Here is a 20,325-nt window from a genome sequence, read left to right on the forward strand (position 1 = left end):
AGGTTGCCATGTTCCCTTAGCCTGACACTCATAATTTTCATTAGTTTCATTCAGGGGCTGGAGCTGGGCGAATGTTCCCTGCCAACCTCATTCAATACAATATGAAATATATTTCTGCTCCTGAATATTGTTAACAAACTTTTAAACTAGCCATTGTAAACTGATCAATATTCAGCAACTGCATGGTCCATTTCTTGTGTAAAATGTTATCAGTAACGATTTTCGGATAACACAGACGTCATGGGCAGGGAAGCAGGCTAGTAAAAATGCCCGGGCCGTATATCTGTCTGTGCTGCTGGTCTGCAGCCTCCCAGATGTGTTTGATAGCCTCTCTCTGGCTTTTTGGCCTGTCTGTATTTGATCCATAGGCTTTTGATTCATTTAACACTAACACTATAAGATTAACCTATTTAGAACGGGTACACATTTTGTTTATCATTATTTTATGCTTTAACTATTGAAAAATAGCAGATATACAAGCTCACACGTGCTGTGAGCTTGTAGATCTGCTATTTTTGAAAAATCGTGAAAATTAGGATTTTGACCCGATTCAATAAGTGTCTTTTGAATCCTTCTAAGATGTTTTGAAAAACCTATGTTTCTATGTCAGCATCTGGCTATAGCCATTGTCAAAGAAAAGGTCCTTTTCACTTAAATGGAGCTCAGTTAGTCTGTTCTTGAGAGACTACTATGTCAGTGGTTCTCAAACCTTTTCATGTGAAGGACCCCCAAACTGATATTAATTTGGCCACGGACCCCCATCTCAAAATATTTAGTTCCAGGGACCATCCAGTAGCAAAATTTGAGTTACACACGTTCGCTTTGAAAATACAGTATATTCAAAGATTTGCACACATTTTCACGACTCTTAAAAAATAAAAAAATAGCAGATATACAAGCCCGCGCTGCGAGCTTGTATATCTGCTATTTTTCACTGGTTAAAGCTGTACTGTGGAAGCTGCTCAACTAGTGGTCAGTAGCGATATTGCTTTTTTCGGCCGTTTTTCGTCGCGGACCACCGGAATGGGGGTCCGCGGACCACCGCGGCCGCCGCGACCCCCGCTGCCTCGCCGATACGAATCCATAGAGCCGTCTCCCGTCATTTTTAGACCAGGATTGAGGGAGTAGCATGCAAGATTCCTTCACCAATGTAAACACAGTTGCTAAGGGAAGCTATTTTCTGAAGAGACAGCAAGATTCACTGTGATTGGCCGGTGGTGTATGATCGGCGCTGTGATTGGCCGGTAGTGTATCATGTGGGAGATGACATCATTTTGCCGGGAAATTCTCCCCCCCTCACAACTCATAGAAAACATATAAAGAGAAGGCTTCAGAAGCTGAAAATAACAGAGTGGGGGTTCTAAAACTTTAGCAATTTAACAGTTAGGACAATTTTAAGATTTGTTTTATAAAAAAAGTTACATAGTATAACTTTAAAGCATTCAATAATTCTAGGCCTAAATGGGTTAAGATGTGCTAAAGCTGTACATTTGAGGGAAATTATGAACAACACACCGATAAATATTCTGTTCATGCCGGGAATACTGATGACTAATACTTTAATAAATTACCCTTAAAATAGAAATGGACATTTGTAAATAGACATATAAATAAAACCCAAATGGTAAAAGCACATAACAACGGTCCTAGAAAGTCCTAGAAAACAAGAAAATAACGACACCAGTAACTCAATCATTTACACATCAGTAACAGATCATTATCTGGTTTGCAATTTTGTTATTTTAATGATGCTATGTGATTGATTATATAATACCATAGGCGACTCTAGCCTCTTCCAGCAAGGGGTGCACGACCTCTATTACCTCATGCACGCGCGCACAGCGCGCGTGTACGACGTTCGGGATATTAGCGGTTTTGTAATGTTGTTTTAGCGGATTTCTGCAGTTAATTTTGTACCCAAATGTAAAAATAAGTTACTTGCGGTTATCGGTTATTTGCGGGCAAATTATGCATTTTTTCAAGTTAAAATCGGTTCGGTTCTACACGGCGGCAGAACCATTTTGGGCTTAATATAATAGGGTTTATAAAAGCATGATCTGACTGTCTTAGTCTTACCTTGGGCTGGTCAGGAGGAAATGGTTCAGTCACGCACAGTGAGACAAGAGTCCTGGCTGATAGAGCCTGAGGTCTGTGTTTTGTAGAGGAAAGTCAGGTACAAAATGATCCTCTCCATGTGATGTTTCAGGGCAAGCAGCTATATTATAATATCTACCGGTAGTCACGTCCATAGTAGTGAAGAGCTCGAACTCCATGCTTTATTTTTAACAGATGTTGTTTTCAATTTCAATACTGGCGCGTGGATATGACATCACATCAGGAGGGGAGGGGGGGGCTGCCTGGAGCTGCCAGCCTCTATCACTACCACTAGGGGGTGTTGTTGTATTCGGTCTGAGTGGATGTAAAGTTACATTACAAAACAAAACAAAATCAAAATGGCCGCCTGGCGGCCAGGGGGTGCACGTGCACCCTAGGACACCCCTTAAAATCGCCTATGTATGGTCATATGAGTTTCTGCTATAGTATCTGTAACTGCCTAATTCTGCCTGTGTCACTGACAGGTTAAACAGCAGACATCTTTTAATTTCATTCAACCAACAGTGATACAATTATCTGTCCTACAGACCAGTATATGACCTGAGAGGTTTGGATCGTTCATGATCACACAAGATCAGAAATATATTTTGGCCCTTAAACATTCAGTGCTTCACAAACCAACAGTAGCATTAGGAAATACATTATTTGACAGACAGGAAGCCAGTGTTAAGATCTGAGAGCTGGAGTGATATGATATCATTCTAGTAAGACACTATTAACATGAGTAAAGTCTACTCAAGATTAATGCATTGGTTTTTCTAAATCCCGCTGAGACATACAGTAAGTCCTTTAATCCTTCCTTATATATAATTAATGTGATAGTAGACTGACTTTGAAATTGTCTTAGTGTGGTTGTTGAAATGCAGGTCCGAGTCCATAACTACACCAAGATTTCTGGCTTGGATTGTGGTTTTAAAAATTACGGATTGAAGCCGGCCACCGACTTCTAATCGCTGTTTTCTTGGCTCAAAAAGCAATTACTTTAGTTTTGCCTTTGTTTATTAAGAAAGGAAAGGGATTAGTAAACAAATTCTCAATGTTTAAACTGCTGAGCTGATGCAAAATATGAGTGTCTGGGTCTGGGAGTGAATTTCTGTGAATATCCATTTTGAGCAATGCAGAAAAAACAGAACAGACGCCTGTGAAATGTTCTGTTATTCTGTTGATAAAACTCTTTGGCCCGTTTCTGGAATCATCTGTACGTTACTAGTTTTTTCTATCCCACAATTTTTGTAACCCAATTTTTTCACCCGGTGTCAATTGTCTAATGGGCAATCCTGGGCACTGGACACTCCCTCTGACAACCTGGGGAGAGCAACGGACTGACCTCATGCTTCCTCCTATGCATGAGGAGTCCAAGTCGCTTCTTTTCACCTGACGGGTGGAGTTTCCCTGGCTGGACACCGGTCCGGTCCGAAAGCTATTGTACTGTACTAGAAGTTTGCGGCCCCCAATCAAAAGTAGTAGCTGAATATCCACTGCCACCTGATTGTCTCAATCCAAACCATAGTATGTTAATCATGGCCTGTATGCTGCCTGCAGTCAGGGGCGTCACAAGGGGTAGGAAAGTGGGACTGAGTTACCAGGGCCCAAGGTGGAGGGGCCCTAGTAACTTTAGCTATTGAAAAATAGCAGATATACAAGCTCACAGCGCGGCACCGAGTGCCGCGCTGCAAGCTTGTAGATCTGCTATTTTTGAAAAGTCGTGAAAATGTGTGCAAATCTTTGAATATGTATTTTTAAACGGACATTTGTAACTCAAATTTTGCTTCCGGGGGCGGTCCCTGGAACTAAATATTTTGAGATGGGGGTCCGTGGCCAAATTCATATCATTTGGGGGTCCTTCACATGAAAAAGTTTGAGCATCACTGACATGGAAACATGGGTTTCTTGCACACTTTTTCACAATTTTTCAAAAATGGCAGATCTACAAGCTTGCAGCGCGGCACTCGGTGCCGCGCTGTGAGCTTGTATATCTGCTATTTTTCAATAGTTAACATTCATGGGGGGCCCGCAGTGAATCCTTGTACCCAGGGCCCAGAATTTGGTGTGACGCCCCTGGCCTGCAGTATATATAATTAAGCTATCTTTTCCTGCTTTGGTGACACACTTCCCTCCAGCTCTAAATAAATCATTTTATTTACCTGGGAGATTGTAGACCTGCTGTTACAGTGTGTGAAATCTGACGCAGTCAAGAAATGTGATGAAAATACCCTGCAGAAAATACATCTGAGGTGCTTCCTTGAATTTTGCATAAATATGATGTTGAGTCAACATGGTCCGCATTTATTTCTGACATGTGTGGAATTGTAGCAGATCTCATCTCATATTTCAAACAAACAGAGCTTCTACAACTGTAGCAATAAATATAATATAAATGTTCACAGCAGAAATTGACGGGGGCCGATATGCATTGTAAACGGCTTGTAAAAGCCTTGGCTATGCAATGTTTTCTAGTGGTTAAGTTTAGACACTGTTTTCTACAGGTTAAGGTGAGGGTATGTTTAGTTCTAAGGATTAAATATTCAATATTTATATCTAACCCATTACAAAAATGTTGGGTGTTGTTACAACTGAGTAATTTACATTTTGTTATAGGTAAAGGGTTAGTGTTAACTGTTAACCTCAATCATGATCGATAGATCGATAGAAAAAGAAAATTTAGAGGTGCGGACAGATGAACGGACCTATGCAACTGTACAGTGATAATTCTATGGTGATTAATCCAGATCGATTTGCAACTGACAAATCAAATCGAGGCTATTGTAAAACTAAATTGTTATGAAACTGCTACAGCAACTAATCCGCATTTATCCTAACCTAATCAACATTTCTTTATTAAAGCATGGACAAGAGAGTCAAGACTTGTGTAAATGTGCTGAAGTCTATGTATAACGGGGTTGTCAAATTTTAGCTCAAGACCCAAATGAGAAGTTGGATGTCTCCCCAGAACCCAAACTAGTGAAAATAGCCGATCAAGTCACGTTGTGAGCTTGTAGATCTGCTATTTTCACTACTACTTCTTTTTTTACATGTATGGAATTTCTTAGATTTTTGATTCATTTATGACATTCAAATGTTTTTTTTATTATACATTTTTACCCCACGATTTTGTAATCCATTTTTTCACCCAGTGCCAATTGCCTAACCTGTAATCTTGGTTTCTGCTCTCCCTCTGCCATGCCTGGGGAGCCCCGGCTGGCCAGGGGAGCCAGTGTAGAAACCAGGATTACTGCATGTTTTTGTGAGGGTATCTACCCAAGGAGACACAGGGGAGAACAAATTTGAAATAATAATATATAGGCTATTTTTTAAATGAAAAAGGGATATTTACTTGCCGCAACCCATCTGTGGGTCGGCCCCGTTTAGGAAACACTGCTGTATACTGATCGATTCCCTGCTGGTGTGTCATGTCGCGTGTGCAGTTTATGTGCATATAACAGCCGACTGGGCCCCCAAATTCACTCCATCTTTCAGCCTTTTAATATAACTCTGTGGGTGGCGGAGGAAATCGCATAGTGAAGGCATGCTCTTGCGTTCTTTTTAGTTTGTTGCTGCAGTAAGCTATTTTACATTCTGGGTGCAGAGGGCAGTTACATTGTTATAGTGTTAAATGTATCCTTGGCTGCCCGGGCTTGAGAGAGGCTTTAACAAGTCTTGCCTGGTTTCAGAGAATTCCACTGCCATGTTGTGGGTAAATGAGTATGTCATGCGGGAACGGTAATGATACAGTATGAGCACGCCATACACACACACACACACACACACACACACACACACACACACACACACACACACACACACACACACACACACACACACACAGCTACTTGATTGCGTGACTCACTTACAGTACGGTGGCTGACCCCAGGTGTTCTCATTAGTGTGTTTTAATAGACAGGACCGGTAGCCTTGACAGTGTTGAATAGCCTCAAAGGTTGTGTGGATGCACAATAATGTGGATTTAAGCACTGGAAATATAGACACAGCTACAGTACCTTCTACACACACACACACACACACACACACACACACACACACACACACACACACACACACACACACACACCATAAACAAACAGCAAACACGCAACTTCTCCAGCTCGCCATTCATCATATCACCCACGAAAACACCCACATTATAAAAAGGAATGCGGCAACAGCCTACAAACTGTACTGTACATCATTATACAGTATACACACACACACACACACACACACACACACACACACACACACACACACACACACACACACACACACACACACACACACACACACAGGTAAGCACGCCAGCACACAATTGCATGCATGTGTACATAATTATGTATGACACATCTGCCTTGCCTGACTTACCACTAAAACATCCTAGTATTTGTTCAAATGTTACTTGAATTTAAATGTGGCTTGCGTGCGTGCGCGTGCATGCGTGGAATGTGCATTTGACACACTTGCAGACAGAGAGACCGTCCGGGGAGAAGGCACGCTTCAGTGAGAATGAATACATGTTGGAGTTCATGTGCCTCATGTGCCTCATTGATCCACCAGGGCTTCACAACCCGTCCAGCATCTCAATTTACCTCTAGCTGCTGCATGCCTGCACCGTGCACACCACCACCACCCCCACCACCACCACCACCACCACCACCCCCTCTCTCACCTCACCAGCTCTCTTCTCATTCAGTCAGCCCTCTCCTTGTCTCTGTATTTCCTCGTCTTACTTCACAACTCTCCGGGCAGGGACGTGCAGAGAATGTTAGAGAGGCAGGGGACGACATTTCTAAAAGGGCCTTTTAGTGGAAATTTCGAAAATAGCAGACCTCTAAGCTCACAACGCGTCGCGCTGCGACGCGTTGTGAGCTTGGAGGTCGGCTATTTTCAATGCTTTATACCACACTGAACTAAGCATTATTAAGTGAATTCTGGAGATGTGGCATAACGGGATGGACTACACAGAGAGGGCAATTCTTTCAACATAAGCTGCTGTATTCAAGTTTAGGAGAGTTTGGACAAGGCAATTCTCTTGAATGCTACCTTCAGGTATGGCATGGAAAGAGGGCATTTGCATTTCTTTCACCATAAGTAAAAGCTGCATTCACGGTCTGGAGAGGGCACTTTTTACAGACGGATAAAAGGGCAGGGACTCAAGCCCCCTTTGATGAGAAATTCTGGGGGAGTGGCTGGAGAGGTACCTATAGCCACTGATAGGGACAGAGAGGTGCCTTTTTGAAGCTCCTGACGGAAAAAACGGTAACCCACTGTATGTATTGTGTGCACATGCCTGCTCTCCGGCCCACCACCCCCCCCTCCCCACACACGGCCCAATGCCAAGCAGCACCGCATATTAAGAGGCACAGAAGAGTGGCCCAGCTGTGGAAACCAGCTCTGGGAGGACACAGAGTGCTGCCCTGTGCCCTGCTGTGACTGGAGGGCTGTGGTGAAGAGAATTCGTAGATTGCCAGTGTTGTCAGACCACAGCTCACTGGCCCATGGGAGTGTTATGTCGTTACAGTTGGTTGGAAACCGTCTGTATACAAAATCGTAACTTTTCAGGACATGGAAAAAAGATCCATCCAATGCGCTGGATAATACAAAATAGTATATTTAGTCACAAACTCTTGTTAAGAATTTTCATTGGTTAAATATTTATAAATCCCACAAACCACTTTCAATTTGGTGTCACTGTCACTATTTTGGGACTATTTTAGTAAATTGTGAAAATAGCTGAAATACTAGCTTGAAATACTGTGTGTGGCAATGTGGTGCGTGAGGTGTGAGGTTGTAGATCTGCTATTTTGTTACATACTTTGTACATACTGTAGGCCTATTATAAAATAGGGAATTCAGTTATTTAAATAATACTAACACTAATCAAAGATAGATACAAGGCTTCTGCCCCGGCACCAACGATAATGTTCTTAGGGAGTTCTTAGGGACGGTGAAACAGACAGGAGTGGGCTGCTGGGTGAGACAGAGAGAGGCCAATACTTCCACAGTATGACGCACTCCTACACGCTGCATGTCGTCGTGCATGCAAACAGTCGATCGATGAAACTGCAGATCAGCCGAGTCATCATCAAGCCCCCATGACTCATGGTGGAGCAGCCCCTCTCCCTCTGCCTGCCTGCTGTCTCTCACTCCAGATCTGTCTGTGCGTATTAATAGCCTATGGGCCATAGACCATTTTAATTCATTTTTGAGTTCTCCTCCGGGGCCAGACACCTTCACAAAAAAATGTGGCAAAGTATATTTAATATGTAACAGTTAATTTGTGCCGTGCAGGGCATTTTTATGTAGCTTAATTACATGCAGTACATAAAGTTTCAGAGTTAACCAACAGCTTCATAAACCAATGATATCCTGCCATCTCAATGGCACAACCAGTCAACAAGTAGGGTTGGGAGTAGGGCATTCACGAATAGTGATTTTTAGTATTCGAATTATTCGACCTCAAAGTATTCGAATAGTTGAATATTCGACAGGACTCGCCAAACTGGCCAAACCGTTCAAATATTTAGTGAGCAAGAGGCGAACATTGTGAAAATAGACGATCTACATGCTCACAACGCCTCGCAATATTTATCTGCGGAACCGAGTCACATTAAATGTAATACCTACAATTCCAAGTTCATATTATGTTTATTTGAAAAAAAAAAAAAAAAAAAATTGAGAACCCCTGGTATAGAGCATTAACAAATTCATCCACCAGGGGCATTGACAACTCATTCTTATGACTTCCTATCTAGCAAAGCTTTATAAACCATGAAGAAATATATATATATATTTTTTTTTAAAGAGAAAACAATACAAAAATTAAAATAAGCAAATATTCGACTTCAGTGAACAATGTCGAATAGTTACTTTGATATTCGAATATTCGGTGAATGCCCTAGTTTAGAGGTCTTCACGGGTCCAATTGTAACTACCCGAACCCAAAAGGACCCGGGGAAAATGGAGCCGGACCCATTTGGACCCGTCTATAATTTGGAATTTCAGAACCGTTACCCGTCTCGCCCCGAAACGTGACGGACCCGGTCCGACGGCCCCGTACTATTAATAGGCAAATTAGATCCGATACCCGCGCAGAACGAGAGGTCCGAGACCCGAACCTGTGGCCCCGAAATGAGGGAATACCAACGTTATTATTAAGAGTTGTATGAGACTTCTTTTTTCTTACCTAAACGTCGCCATGGTAATGGTTGCAGCAGCTGTCAGCGCGGCGCTGCGTCTCGTCACAACATGATCTTTTCCCAGACCAGTAAGTCAATCAATGTGGACAGTTTGTAAATACAAATAAATCCATGTCTTCTTTATTCCTTCTTCTTTGGCTAGCCAATGATGCTAATGCTATCATTTTCTGTCGCATGTTGTTGATAATAGTCTGCTTTGAAGTTTCCATTATGCTTTGCAGAGCATGACAAAACGCGATGACAACTCCATTGTGATTGTGAACCACAAACCAACACGTTACGTTAATATCTTTGATAATAATACTAATTGCCCCAGACACGGCAGACAGTGTCCTCCTCCTGAGGCTGAATTTCTAAACAACTTTATTTCACTATCTAGGCTTAAGATTACCTGCTGTAGGCCTATCATTTAGGGCCATCTTGTGGCGAAATCGTTGTAGTGCACTTGTATGCATCTTTTTTCAATCTCGGCTGACTCGGTTCCCCTCGGGTATCAGGAACCGGCGATTTCACTATCAAATACCCAGGACCCGTGACATACGGCGGCGGCTCCGACCCGGCCCCGACCTCACTGCGCATAAACGGCCCCGTTACCCGGCTCGGGGCGGGTCGGACCCCGGGTAATTTCGGATCTCGGGCAGGTCCGAAGGCCTAGTTGGGAGTAGCTTGTTGTCGGTAACACACGGGAGTCTGTACCCGTTACAATGCGCTAGACCCCTGGGAGATGGATTGCTAAGGTGGACCACCACAGCTACTATCAGCTCCCAGTACTTGCCGCACCCAAGCCATGCTTCTCATACTCTGAGTTGGCAGTGCCTGGGATCGAACCAATGATCTTCTAGTCCAAAGGCAAGAGCTCTACCGACTGAGCTACCCGGACACTAATATGTATTGTATCATAAAACTGGAACGTGGGACTTCACGTTACCTCGAATATAATGTTTTAAGACGTGATGTTATCGCTTGAAATCTAATAAATGGTTATTTATTAGTGCTTATTCTTTCTGTGATATAATCGAATCTTTCCAAATAATGATTTAAATGCCTGTCATCAACTTGTGGATAGCACTTATATTTAATTGTAATTATTATCGAAAAAGACAACGTTACATTTAATTTCATGTTAACACAATTATATGACAAGAAAGGTGCATGCAATACCAGCATCAGATTTGTACGTTCTACTAAATAATTTTGTTGGTGCATCATCATCATCATCACCAGTCATCATAAAGAAAATACGAATTCCCGTACACAAGTAGTTTGGGAGCTATGCAACCAAACAGATTTCTTTAAACAAATAAACTGTTAGTTTTCGTGTAGATTTCATTCAGAGCACCTGACTAGACTACAGAATAACTTAATGGAAGCATTTTGGCTCAGATGGTCCATGCTCTAAAAATGCACTTACAGTAGATGTGACTGCGTGCACGTGCGTACAAGAGAACAGCAGAATTAGAAAATTACATTTGCATACTCCATATGTCATGATCAGATTCTTTTGGTGAAGAATAATACAGACTAACTATGCAACCTTTAATTTATCTGTGTTTAACTGTGAATAACACGTACCGAATATTTATTGAACAAAAGCTACATACATTACACAAGAACAACCATCCGGGAATTCAGTGTGCACACATGCACACAATTGCACACAGAATGAGTCTGTACGTGACCAGGTTGTTACCAAGTTACTTTGTTTCCGGGGCAAATTGTTAGCATGAAAATCACCTCAGGCAAGAGGCACTGTCATGCGACGGGAGTGTAATTAGGCTCAACAGTTCAGGAGTGTTCGTTTGATAATTTGCAGAGCACTTTTTCATTGCCATAACTTCAGCCAATGAGTTTCAAATGGTACAAGGTCAAGGCTCAGCGAATCCAATTTTGTGGGTATATTTAGGACATTTCCTCTTTTCAGTTTAATTACACTTCAATCACTTCGGCTCTCTTGGTTGGATAACAGGCCAATGCACAATTACAACAATCCCCTAATTCACAGTGGACTGGTCATGTGCACCACTGATTACATTTCAACACGGCTAAAGAAAGTGGGGCTGTTTACTCCAGCAACCTGCATTTGACAGACCAGGCATGAGTTTACAGTCTATTCTCAACCTTTTCTCATTTCAAGCCCCTCAAGTTTGATATACTGTACATTAGGCTACAGACTCCATTAAAAAAAAATATATATATATATATCTCTTGGACTGTAAAATCCTGACTGTTCAACTCTCAGTCAGAGAGGCTTATTGTGGGTATCAGCCAGGGTGCAGGAGTCTACCTCTGTTTCTCAATGCCCTAGATCCCTGGGAGATGGATTGCCGAGATGGAGCGCGACACCTACCATCAGCTACCAGTGCTTACTGCACAACTTGCACCCAAGCGGTGCTACTCATACACGTTGTAGGGTGCCATGGCATTGGTCAGAAATCTCATTGTTCCTACATCCCATTAGTCAGAATCTGGTGAAGTTAACCTGGTGAGAAATACTATGCGTAAACCTAAACCTAACCCTAACCTCAGTAAACTATGCCTAAACCTAACCCAAACCCTAACCCTAACCTCAGTAAAACTATGCCTAAACCTAACCCTAAAACCTAACCCTAACTAAATTCGGACTAATGAGATGTAGGACTAATGAGATTTCGGACTTATGGGCAGTCTCCCATTGGAGGCCCGGGATCAAACAGCTGACCCTGTGGTCAAAAGTGCTCTACCGACTGCAGCTACCCAGACACAAAAGCTTGTTTGACTGCAAAATGGAACCAAATACCCACGAGCATCCATGTGGTTGTACACTATTAACAGGGGTCCATTTGGTTTCTACATGAAACTATTTACATTTAGCAGGGACCCCCTGGAACCTCCTTAAGGACGCCTGTGCGTGCGTGCGTGCGTGCGTGCGTGCGTGCATATGTATGCGCGTGTGTGTTCTGTGTTGCTAAGATTTATTGACAGCTGTCACCTTCTCCATGAGTTGACGGAGCTGCCTGCTGCGTGGGTCGCGGTTACACATGTTCTGGGCGGGGGCGACCACGGTACAGATACACTTCCCATCTGCATCCTGCGCAGAACTGTAGATCTGCCAGCCTTCTTCTGGGCTCGGGTACAATGCCTGCAGAGAGACGGAACAACACGTCATTTAGACACGGAGAGAAGCTTTGGTATACTGCTCTCACTGGTTTTAAATTCTTTTCAAAATGCACGGCCAGACAAGAATGCCTTGTGGCGGCAATGAGACACTTCAGCACGCTCGCATCGCCATAATCAATGTGATGTGAAATGCCTCGCTTCAGAATCATCTTTTGAGACCATAATTCATTTGCGTTCACTTCATAGTATTTTTAGCAGAGATTCAAAGGCACACGCTCCATTTTCCTGAGTGCTTTCTGCCCATGCTGTCACCAACGGTTAGACACAAAAACTCTGTTTGTGATCCTCGTGCCAAAACAACTTTTCCCAATAAGCACTGAATGGTAATTGATTTCTCAACTATTTTTAGTCTTACTTTGGCATTAACGAGAGAGAGAGAGAGAGAGAGAGAGAGAGAGAGAGAGAGAGAGAGAGAGAGAGAGAGAGAGAGTACAGTACAGTGAAACCCTCAGTGTTATGTCTGAAAGGGTAAAAACAGACCTTTATGCAGGTCAAGTGTTTCACTGCGTAGGGGATTGAGAGGGGTGGAGGTTACACAGGCGGTCAGGAAGAGATAACAGACCAATCCTTGGGAGAAAATAAAGGAACTACTAGAGAGTGCCTTGGCCCTTCTACCGGTCGGGTGCCGCTGGCATAACAAACCTCAAAGGCGTGAAAAAAAAAGACGACGGCGTGGCAGAGATGGAGTAACGGATAGATGGAGAGTGAAGAAAGACAAAGAAAGACGGGGGCGACAAAAGAGGATTACAAAGGAGAGATGGAGGGATCAGGGAAGGCTGCGTGAAAGCACAGGATCTAATCAGTTTGGACACGGAAAGGAAATGGAGCCGCTTGGGATCGATAACGCTGCTCTTTACCCGTGAGGGGGAGGGGAGGGGAGGGGAGGGGCTGAAAGGATAGATGTCTCTCTCTGGCTAATCCAATCAAAAGTAGTGCAGTGTGCCTGCAAGCGCTCGTGCATGCTAGGCGCACGCACACGCACGCGCCGCGTACACACGCCGTGAGACGTGCGCGTACCACGCTCACTCACAATAATTTGCACGCCATTTCTGTAGACATCTGTCCGTTCACACACTGTGGCATGTATGCACACTTGCAGAAATATAAGCGCACACCCTAAGGCAGACGTGTGCGCACACGCACACACACACACACACACACACACACACACACACACACACACACACACACACACACACACACACACAGAGAGGAGGAGAGAGAGAATAGAAAACTGTAATGAAAGTGCAGAGCAGCCATTTCAGAGATGAAATTGAAGTCTCATCCTGATAACAGAAGGGAAAAACAGGGAAATTATTCCTCCCAGCCCTTCTACTCCTCTCCATTCTATTCTACTCTAATCTACTTGACAGCCTGTTCTTTTCAACTCTAATTTGTTCAACTATACTCTGTTCTGTTCTGTTCTGTTCTGTTCGACTCTACTCTGTTCTAACCCTACTCTGTTATTCTGTTTCACTCTACTCTCTACTGTTCAACTCATACTACTATACTATGCATTATACCCTGTTCTACTCTATTTGGGTTCTACTCTTCGTCACTGTCGGGCAGAAACCTTGTAACTCGCGGTGCGAGGCGTTGTGTGTCTGTAGTTCGGCAGTTTTCACTAGTTTAAATCATTTTTAAAATGATAAATACAAAACGAACAGTTTTGGACATACACGGTCTTATAGTACTACTCTGTTGTTCTGTGCTTTGAGCAGTACGCTGCTCAGGTAGGGGGGAGATGCGGATCAGATTAAAATGTCTCGGGGGACAGACAGGCTATGTGAGTGGGGTATAAAGTAGCTACCACCCTGCGAGCCAATGTGCTCACTGTCACATCTCGTCACTCCCCGCCAATCCCCCCTTTGCTAGTCCCTCACCCCACCTTCTCCTCTCCTGCACTCTCAATCTCTCTCTACACATCTTCCCCCTGCTCTTAGTTTGAATGACTTATAATACCGCCTGCCAAACGTGCCCTAAGTGATGCATTATTGGGAAACGATACTGTTTCTTTCCTTTTTTGTTATAGGAGAGGTGGATACCCGTCATCAGTATCCTGACACCACTAGCAAGTTTAAAACAATAACGATGATGATGAATTCAAAACTCGACGTTTTTACCGGACCCGGTTGCCAGTTAATACGAATCATGTGGCTTTACTGCCTGGGTGAATGACTCCCCATTGTTGATACATGTATTTGTTTGGCCGACTCCCCATTGCTGAATTAGGCATCATAGGCTGTCACTATTACAAAATTTAACTTGACCATTAATTGTCTTTCGCAAAAACTGGAGCATATGAATAAAGGTTACATTTCTGTTTGGCTTTTAGGCCAAAAATTGCACAACGCAGATATGACAAATAACTTGAATATAAAAAGAAATGACTGACATATTTAATAATTGTATTATACTTTCCAAATAAATAGAAACACGGAAATAGCTGATCTACAAGCTGTTTGCTATTTACACTTTTGTAATATTTGAAAATGTATTTTTCATCATGGAAACGATTATACACAAATAATTGTGATTATCACAAATAATTGTGATTAGACGATTATGTAGTGCAGATGTGCCATTTCAAAACTTCACATGTCCTGCCATTGGCAAGACCTGGATTGGCAGAACATTTGCAGAACACTTGTAGATCAGCTATTTTTGCTATTTGTATGACCTTCTCTGACTTAGAAGTTTAAATCTGCCTATGAAGGATTCTGCTTTTCAATGGGAATGGAGTAATTTCTTGCTATTTGCGGGTTTCTGCAAAACTACGCTCTATATATTCTCCATAAAAAATTGAAAGGCAAAACAGGGAAAGAAAATGCATTCGCAGGAACATTTCAGGAAAAGAGCTGCAAAGCCTGAAGACTTGAACAGGCACATTTGTAATTGTGACAGGCCTAATCATACTTAGTTGTGCAACATGATGCACAACCAAATATAACATTCTGTAGTACTCCAGACTGGTCTCAAGAGCACATTCTTTTTTTTTAAGAATATCTTTATTCATGTCAATATCAAATAAACAATGGGTTTACATCATTACAGTATAATCAAGACATTTCTTTTTTCTTTTTTCTCCCCAACCCATCCCTCCCCCCCATTGTCGTCATTGTCCTATCAGTCCACAGAACATTTAAGGTGAATAGAAAAAAAACAAAAACAAAAAGAGAAAAAAAATGAAAAATTCACAGTTAAGTCATCAGTGGGTTGAACTGTTCGACACACACATATCCTCATCAAGTTGTAGACAGGTATTATGTTGGCGGAACATTTACAGATCCTGTCCCTGCACAATGTATATTTCTTATATTTGATCAAACAAATACTCAAGAGCACATTCTGATGGTATTGTCTTTGTCTCAGTCTCACCTGCAATTTCACTCAGCCTTGACTCTGTCTCTGACAAGTAGTGGAGTCTGGATTTTATTCTGCTCATATCTCCCAAGTTGGCTACTGCAACTAATGTCTGATAGCTATAGGTAACCTTACATCCTAGGCAACAGGCCAGCCAGAATATAGGCCCACCGATATCCCAGCAAATCATTTTGATAACCTGCACTCTCTGCAATATCCATTGTAAAATATAGGACAGTCTCACATAATAGGCTATATAATGTCCTAATTGAGAATCTACCTCCACGGCTCCACCTGAAGAGTGCCTATTATACTTTTATCCATCTTGAGAGCGAATGACAAGTACAGATGGCTCACAAATCAGGCAGTGGGGTGCATTGTGGCGCTGACTATTCGCCCGCACTCCCCAGGATGGCCCAACTAATCACACGAGCAATCAATTTCTTAAATTAGCCTTTGATTATGTGCTGGCCTCGCCCTCCATCTAATAGCCTAGGAAGAAATTGGCCTGAGGCCAAACATACTTGCAGATCCCTGCTTTACATACTGTAATACTCTTAGCAAGTGTTTAACTTTGTACACGAAATGTTATCTAAAGGGAGTGAAATAACGTTAGCTGCTGTTACCTAACGTAACGTACCTGAACCATAACAAGTTAACATAGTTGATGGTATTTAGCACTCTACTGTATATTGTACATACCGGTAATTATTTGTGCTTCTTGCAAGTGTCTGCTTTTGTAAACGGACAATAACTGCAGTTCCCCCTGCAATACACTATCCTCAGATGAGATGACTCATGTCAAGCGGGGAACCAAAAATACTTTAAGCCTATACTCCATTTTGACCACTAAATGTTCTGCAGCTTTGTAAATGTTAAATATGTATGTCTTCATAATCTTGTATGAAACAGTCAACTACAGATGGACAATGAAGGTCCATCCACTAATGAAAGGCAAGTAGGCAACCCTAGTGTTGTGTCATGGTCACAGGTGAAAAATCCATGAAACCCATTGGGGCCTATCTGGCACAAATGACCATAGATCCTCGTCCTTAAGAAAACAGAATGCATAGGTGTCTAATTGCATTGCTAATTTCCAATACAGCTGTCATTTTCATGCCCAGCTCCCACGTTATGAATGTACTTGCGTCATGGTAGATGACATTTCTCAGGGTCTCTCCATATCGAGGTTGAACAAATAATTAATGATCCGGTCTAAGTCATCAATATATTGCACTGGTGAGTGCCTTTTGTCTTTGCATGGAAACGAGCGATTAGGACAGAGGGAGGGAGAAAGAGATTTATTTAAATTGAATCTAATTAATCTAAACTCGGAAACTCAGGCACTGCAGCCTGGACCAACAGGAATGTCTCTGGAAACTCGTGCCGTGGCAGTAAATGAGTTAATACAGTTGCAATACATTTTAGTATTGCCTCTCATTGTCTAAGACTGTCGTGAACCCCATTAGCCTCATGGCTTTCTTTATCTGTCTCTGCTCAATGCACAGCAGTAACAGTCATCAATATCCATTTTGGAGCTTTAACGCAAAGACGCAGGTTAGATTCTCTGCCACGCTTTAATTGGTGGCTTAAATAAAGACGCAACTGAGAATGAGCGTGTGTGTTATTAAGTTGATATGTCAAGATATCATGGATGTGTCTTGGACATAAATGAGGAGTCGTTGCTGGAGGAAGGTTCTCTGTGCGTGCCCAAAATGCTAGTCGCCCGGAATCATTATCACATCATTAATGGCTGCTACAGTAGATGGTTGCACACTTTCCCTCTGCAGAAAATTGTCCCCGTCCCCTCCAACGTCCCTTTATCTGTCGCATACTGTAAATAAATGGCAATGCCTAGCCTTTGAGGGGAAACTCTGGTTTATCTAATTTATTTTATGCCCAAAACACACCCATGACTAATTCAGGGACTACAACCCCTTCACCTGATATTTGCACCCAGATAATGCACAGTTTAACTGGCGAAATTGGAGACGGACACACCTGAATTTTAGACCATGATAGATTGTCTAAAGGGGGCCCAATTAAGTTAGGCAGTTTCCCTTCCTATTTATAGGCATACTGTACTCAACGTGCTCAATAAACTCATAGTACCAGTAAGTCGCCTAAGGGCGAAAAGCCCTAAAGGGCGAGGTCGCGCCATGTCTTGGCCCTCTGACCAGTGTGGAACAGAGTCACAGTGATGTCACGGGGATGTGGACATCAGGGATCTCCATATATGGGCATAAAGGGGATTTGGTTCCCCTGGCATCCTAGGGATCTCCATATCTATATATGGGCATAAAAGGGATTTGTTCCCCTGGCATCACAGGGATCTCCATTAATGTCAATAAAAGGGATTTGGTTCCCCTGACATCACAGTTTACATCTCTATTTTATATTATTCAAGGCGCAGTGAGCAGGCTCGTGCAATAGAATAACCACACATCTGGTTACAGTAATTGAATTCCCAGTGGGAGTAATGGGATTCATTTCTCAATTTGCAATTCATACATTTCACATCTGAGGTGATATCTCAGCGTGAGTGAATATGTGCAGGTGCACACGAGTGACTTTTGATGGAAATGATTGCTCCTCAGGTTAATTATCTTTCCATATTTTTTTTACTGCAGAAGTGTGTTGCTGAGTGCCTGCCTTTTCAGTATGCAGTAGGAGGGCATTCACCAAATATTCGAATATCAAAGTCACTATTCGACGTTGTTCACCGAAGTCGAATATTCGTTTTTCTTTTTTTTTTTAAATATTTGTTTTGGGGCTTTTTGCCTTTATTGGATAGGACAGTAGACTTACAGGAAATGGGGGAGAGACAGGGAGTGACACGCGGCAAAGGTCGCCCGGATCGGGAATCAAACCGGCGACGCCGACAGGCATTGATGCCGAAATGGCAATGCCTATATGGTATGCGCCTGGTCCAATAGGCCACCAGGCGCCCCGAATATTAGCTTTTAATATTTTTCTTATTGTTTTCTCTTTAAAAAATATATAGTTTATAAAGCCTGGCTATAGATAGGAAGTCATAAGAATGAGTTGTCAATGCCCCTGGTGGATGACTTTGTTAATGCTCTAGTCTATACCAGGGCTTCTCAAACCTTTTTAGGCCGTGACCCCCAAAATAAACATATTTGAACTGGGGACCCCCACCCTGACAAGCACTTGGAATTGTAGGTATTACATTTAATGTGACTCGGTTCCACAGATAAATATTGTGAAAATAGCAGATCTACATGCTCACAACGCCTCGCAACGCGAGGCGTTTAGTATTTCAGCATGACTAGTGATGCATTTTGCATCATCAGTGATGCGTTTTGCATCATATGATGCAAAACACATCACTAGTACATGCTGAAATACTAAAATATCTAAAAAAAAAAAACAGATTGAACACAAAAAATAACTCAGGATTGTGTTGATCGTGTCCCAAACAACAATAAAATAAGATCGGGTTGTCCCAGAGGTGAAGTGGCCCTTTAATATTTGACAGTTTGGCCTGTCCTGTCGAATATTCGACTATTCAAATACTTTGAGGTCGAATAATTCAAATGCTAAAAATCACTATTCGTGAATGCCCTAGTATGCAGTGGTCTGAACGTCAGCTTTTATCGCTGAGCTTCTTTCTTTGCAGCGATGATCCTAGCATCAGATCAGAACAGAAGGCTGCTCGGTGGAGGAGGGATGACAGAAGTCAGCTGAGGACGTAGTTCATATGAGCTGGTTTCAGTGAAGCAGAAGACAAAAGAGAATCATCTCAAAGGGAAAAAAGCCTCCAAACTTTTTCTCCAGCACATCTGACTGACTATTTTATTCTGCCTTGGCCTGGGCAAGATGCTCTCCCTCGGTCTGATTCTCTACTGTACTTACCGTACCTCTCACTCACTGTCGAGTGTCAGGACCTCTCATCTGTGTGTGTGTGTGTGTGTGTGTGTGTGTGTGTGTGTGTGTGTGTGTGTGTGTGTGTGTGTGTGTGTGCGCGCACACATGTGTGCATTTGCACATGCGTGTGACTGTATTATCATGCACAGTAACATCCTCAATGTTACATACTCAAATTAACACACATTTGACTACAGTAGGTACGTTCTGTAGTACTGTGTGTGTGTGTGTGTGTGTGTGTGTGTGTGTGTGTGTGTGTGTGTGTGTGTGTGTGTGTGTGTGTGTGTGTGTGTGTGTGTGTGTGTGTGTGTGTACTGCGTACTGTACATGGTATAACAATGTGCATGTGTTTACAAATCAGACCATGCTCTTCTTTCACGCCTTTTGAACTGCGGCTGCTCATTACTGGTGCTGACCTGCTGTGCGCTAACGTGTGGATGTTAGCTTGTGTCAAAATGCAGACCCCGGTTTACTAGCCATGTTGTGCTTCCTCATGCATTACAAACCACTGCAATCATCCATACACGTGGAGGCGGGCTGCCCACGCACCAGATACTCACTTTTTGAATACGAAAAAGTCTCAGGAATGAATGCACAAGTGCACATCAATATT

At 42.7% G+C, this 20,325-nt stretch overlaps 1 protein-coding gene across 2 annotated transcripts in view; it reads right to left on the reverse strand.

Annotated features, from left to right (window-relative positions):
* Window positions 1–20,325, reverse strand: part of olfm2a (olfactomedin 2a) — a gene marked incomplete at both ends in the record, with an annotated part of 68,830 nt that overhangs the window by 20,220 nt on the left and 28,285 nt on the right. For both annotated transcript variants that reach the window (XM_080724657.1, XM_080724656.1), the window contains one exon: window positions 12,274–12,423. In XM_080724657.1, the coding sequence (XP_080580783.1) occupies window positions 12,274–12,423 (150 nt within the window). The remainder of the gene's footprint in view (window positions 1–12,273; window positions 12,424–20,325) is intronic.

The sequence above is a fragment of the Nannobrachium achirus genome (genome assembly GCF_963921795.1).
Source record: "Nannobrachium achirus genome assembly, chromosome: 4".
NCBI classification, from domain to species: domain Eukaryota; kingdom Metazoa; phylum Chordata; class Actinopteri; order Myctophiformes; family Myctophidae; genus Nannobrachium; species Nannobrachium achirus.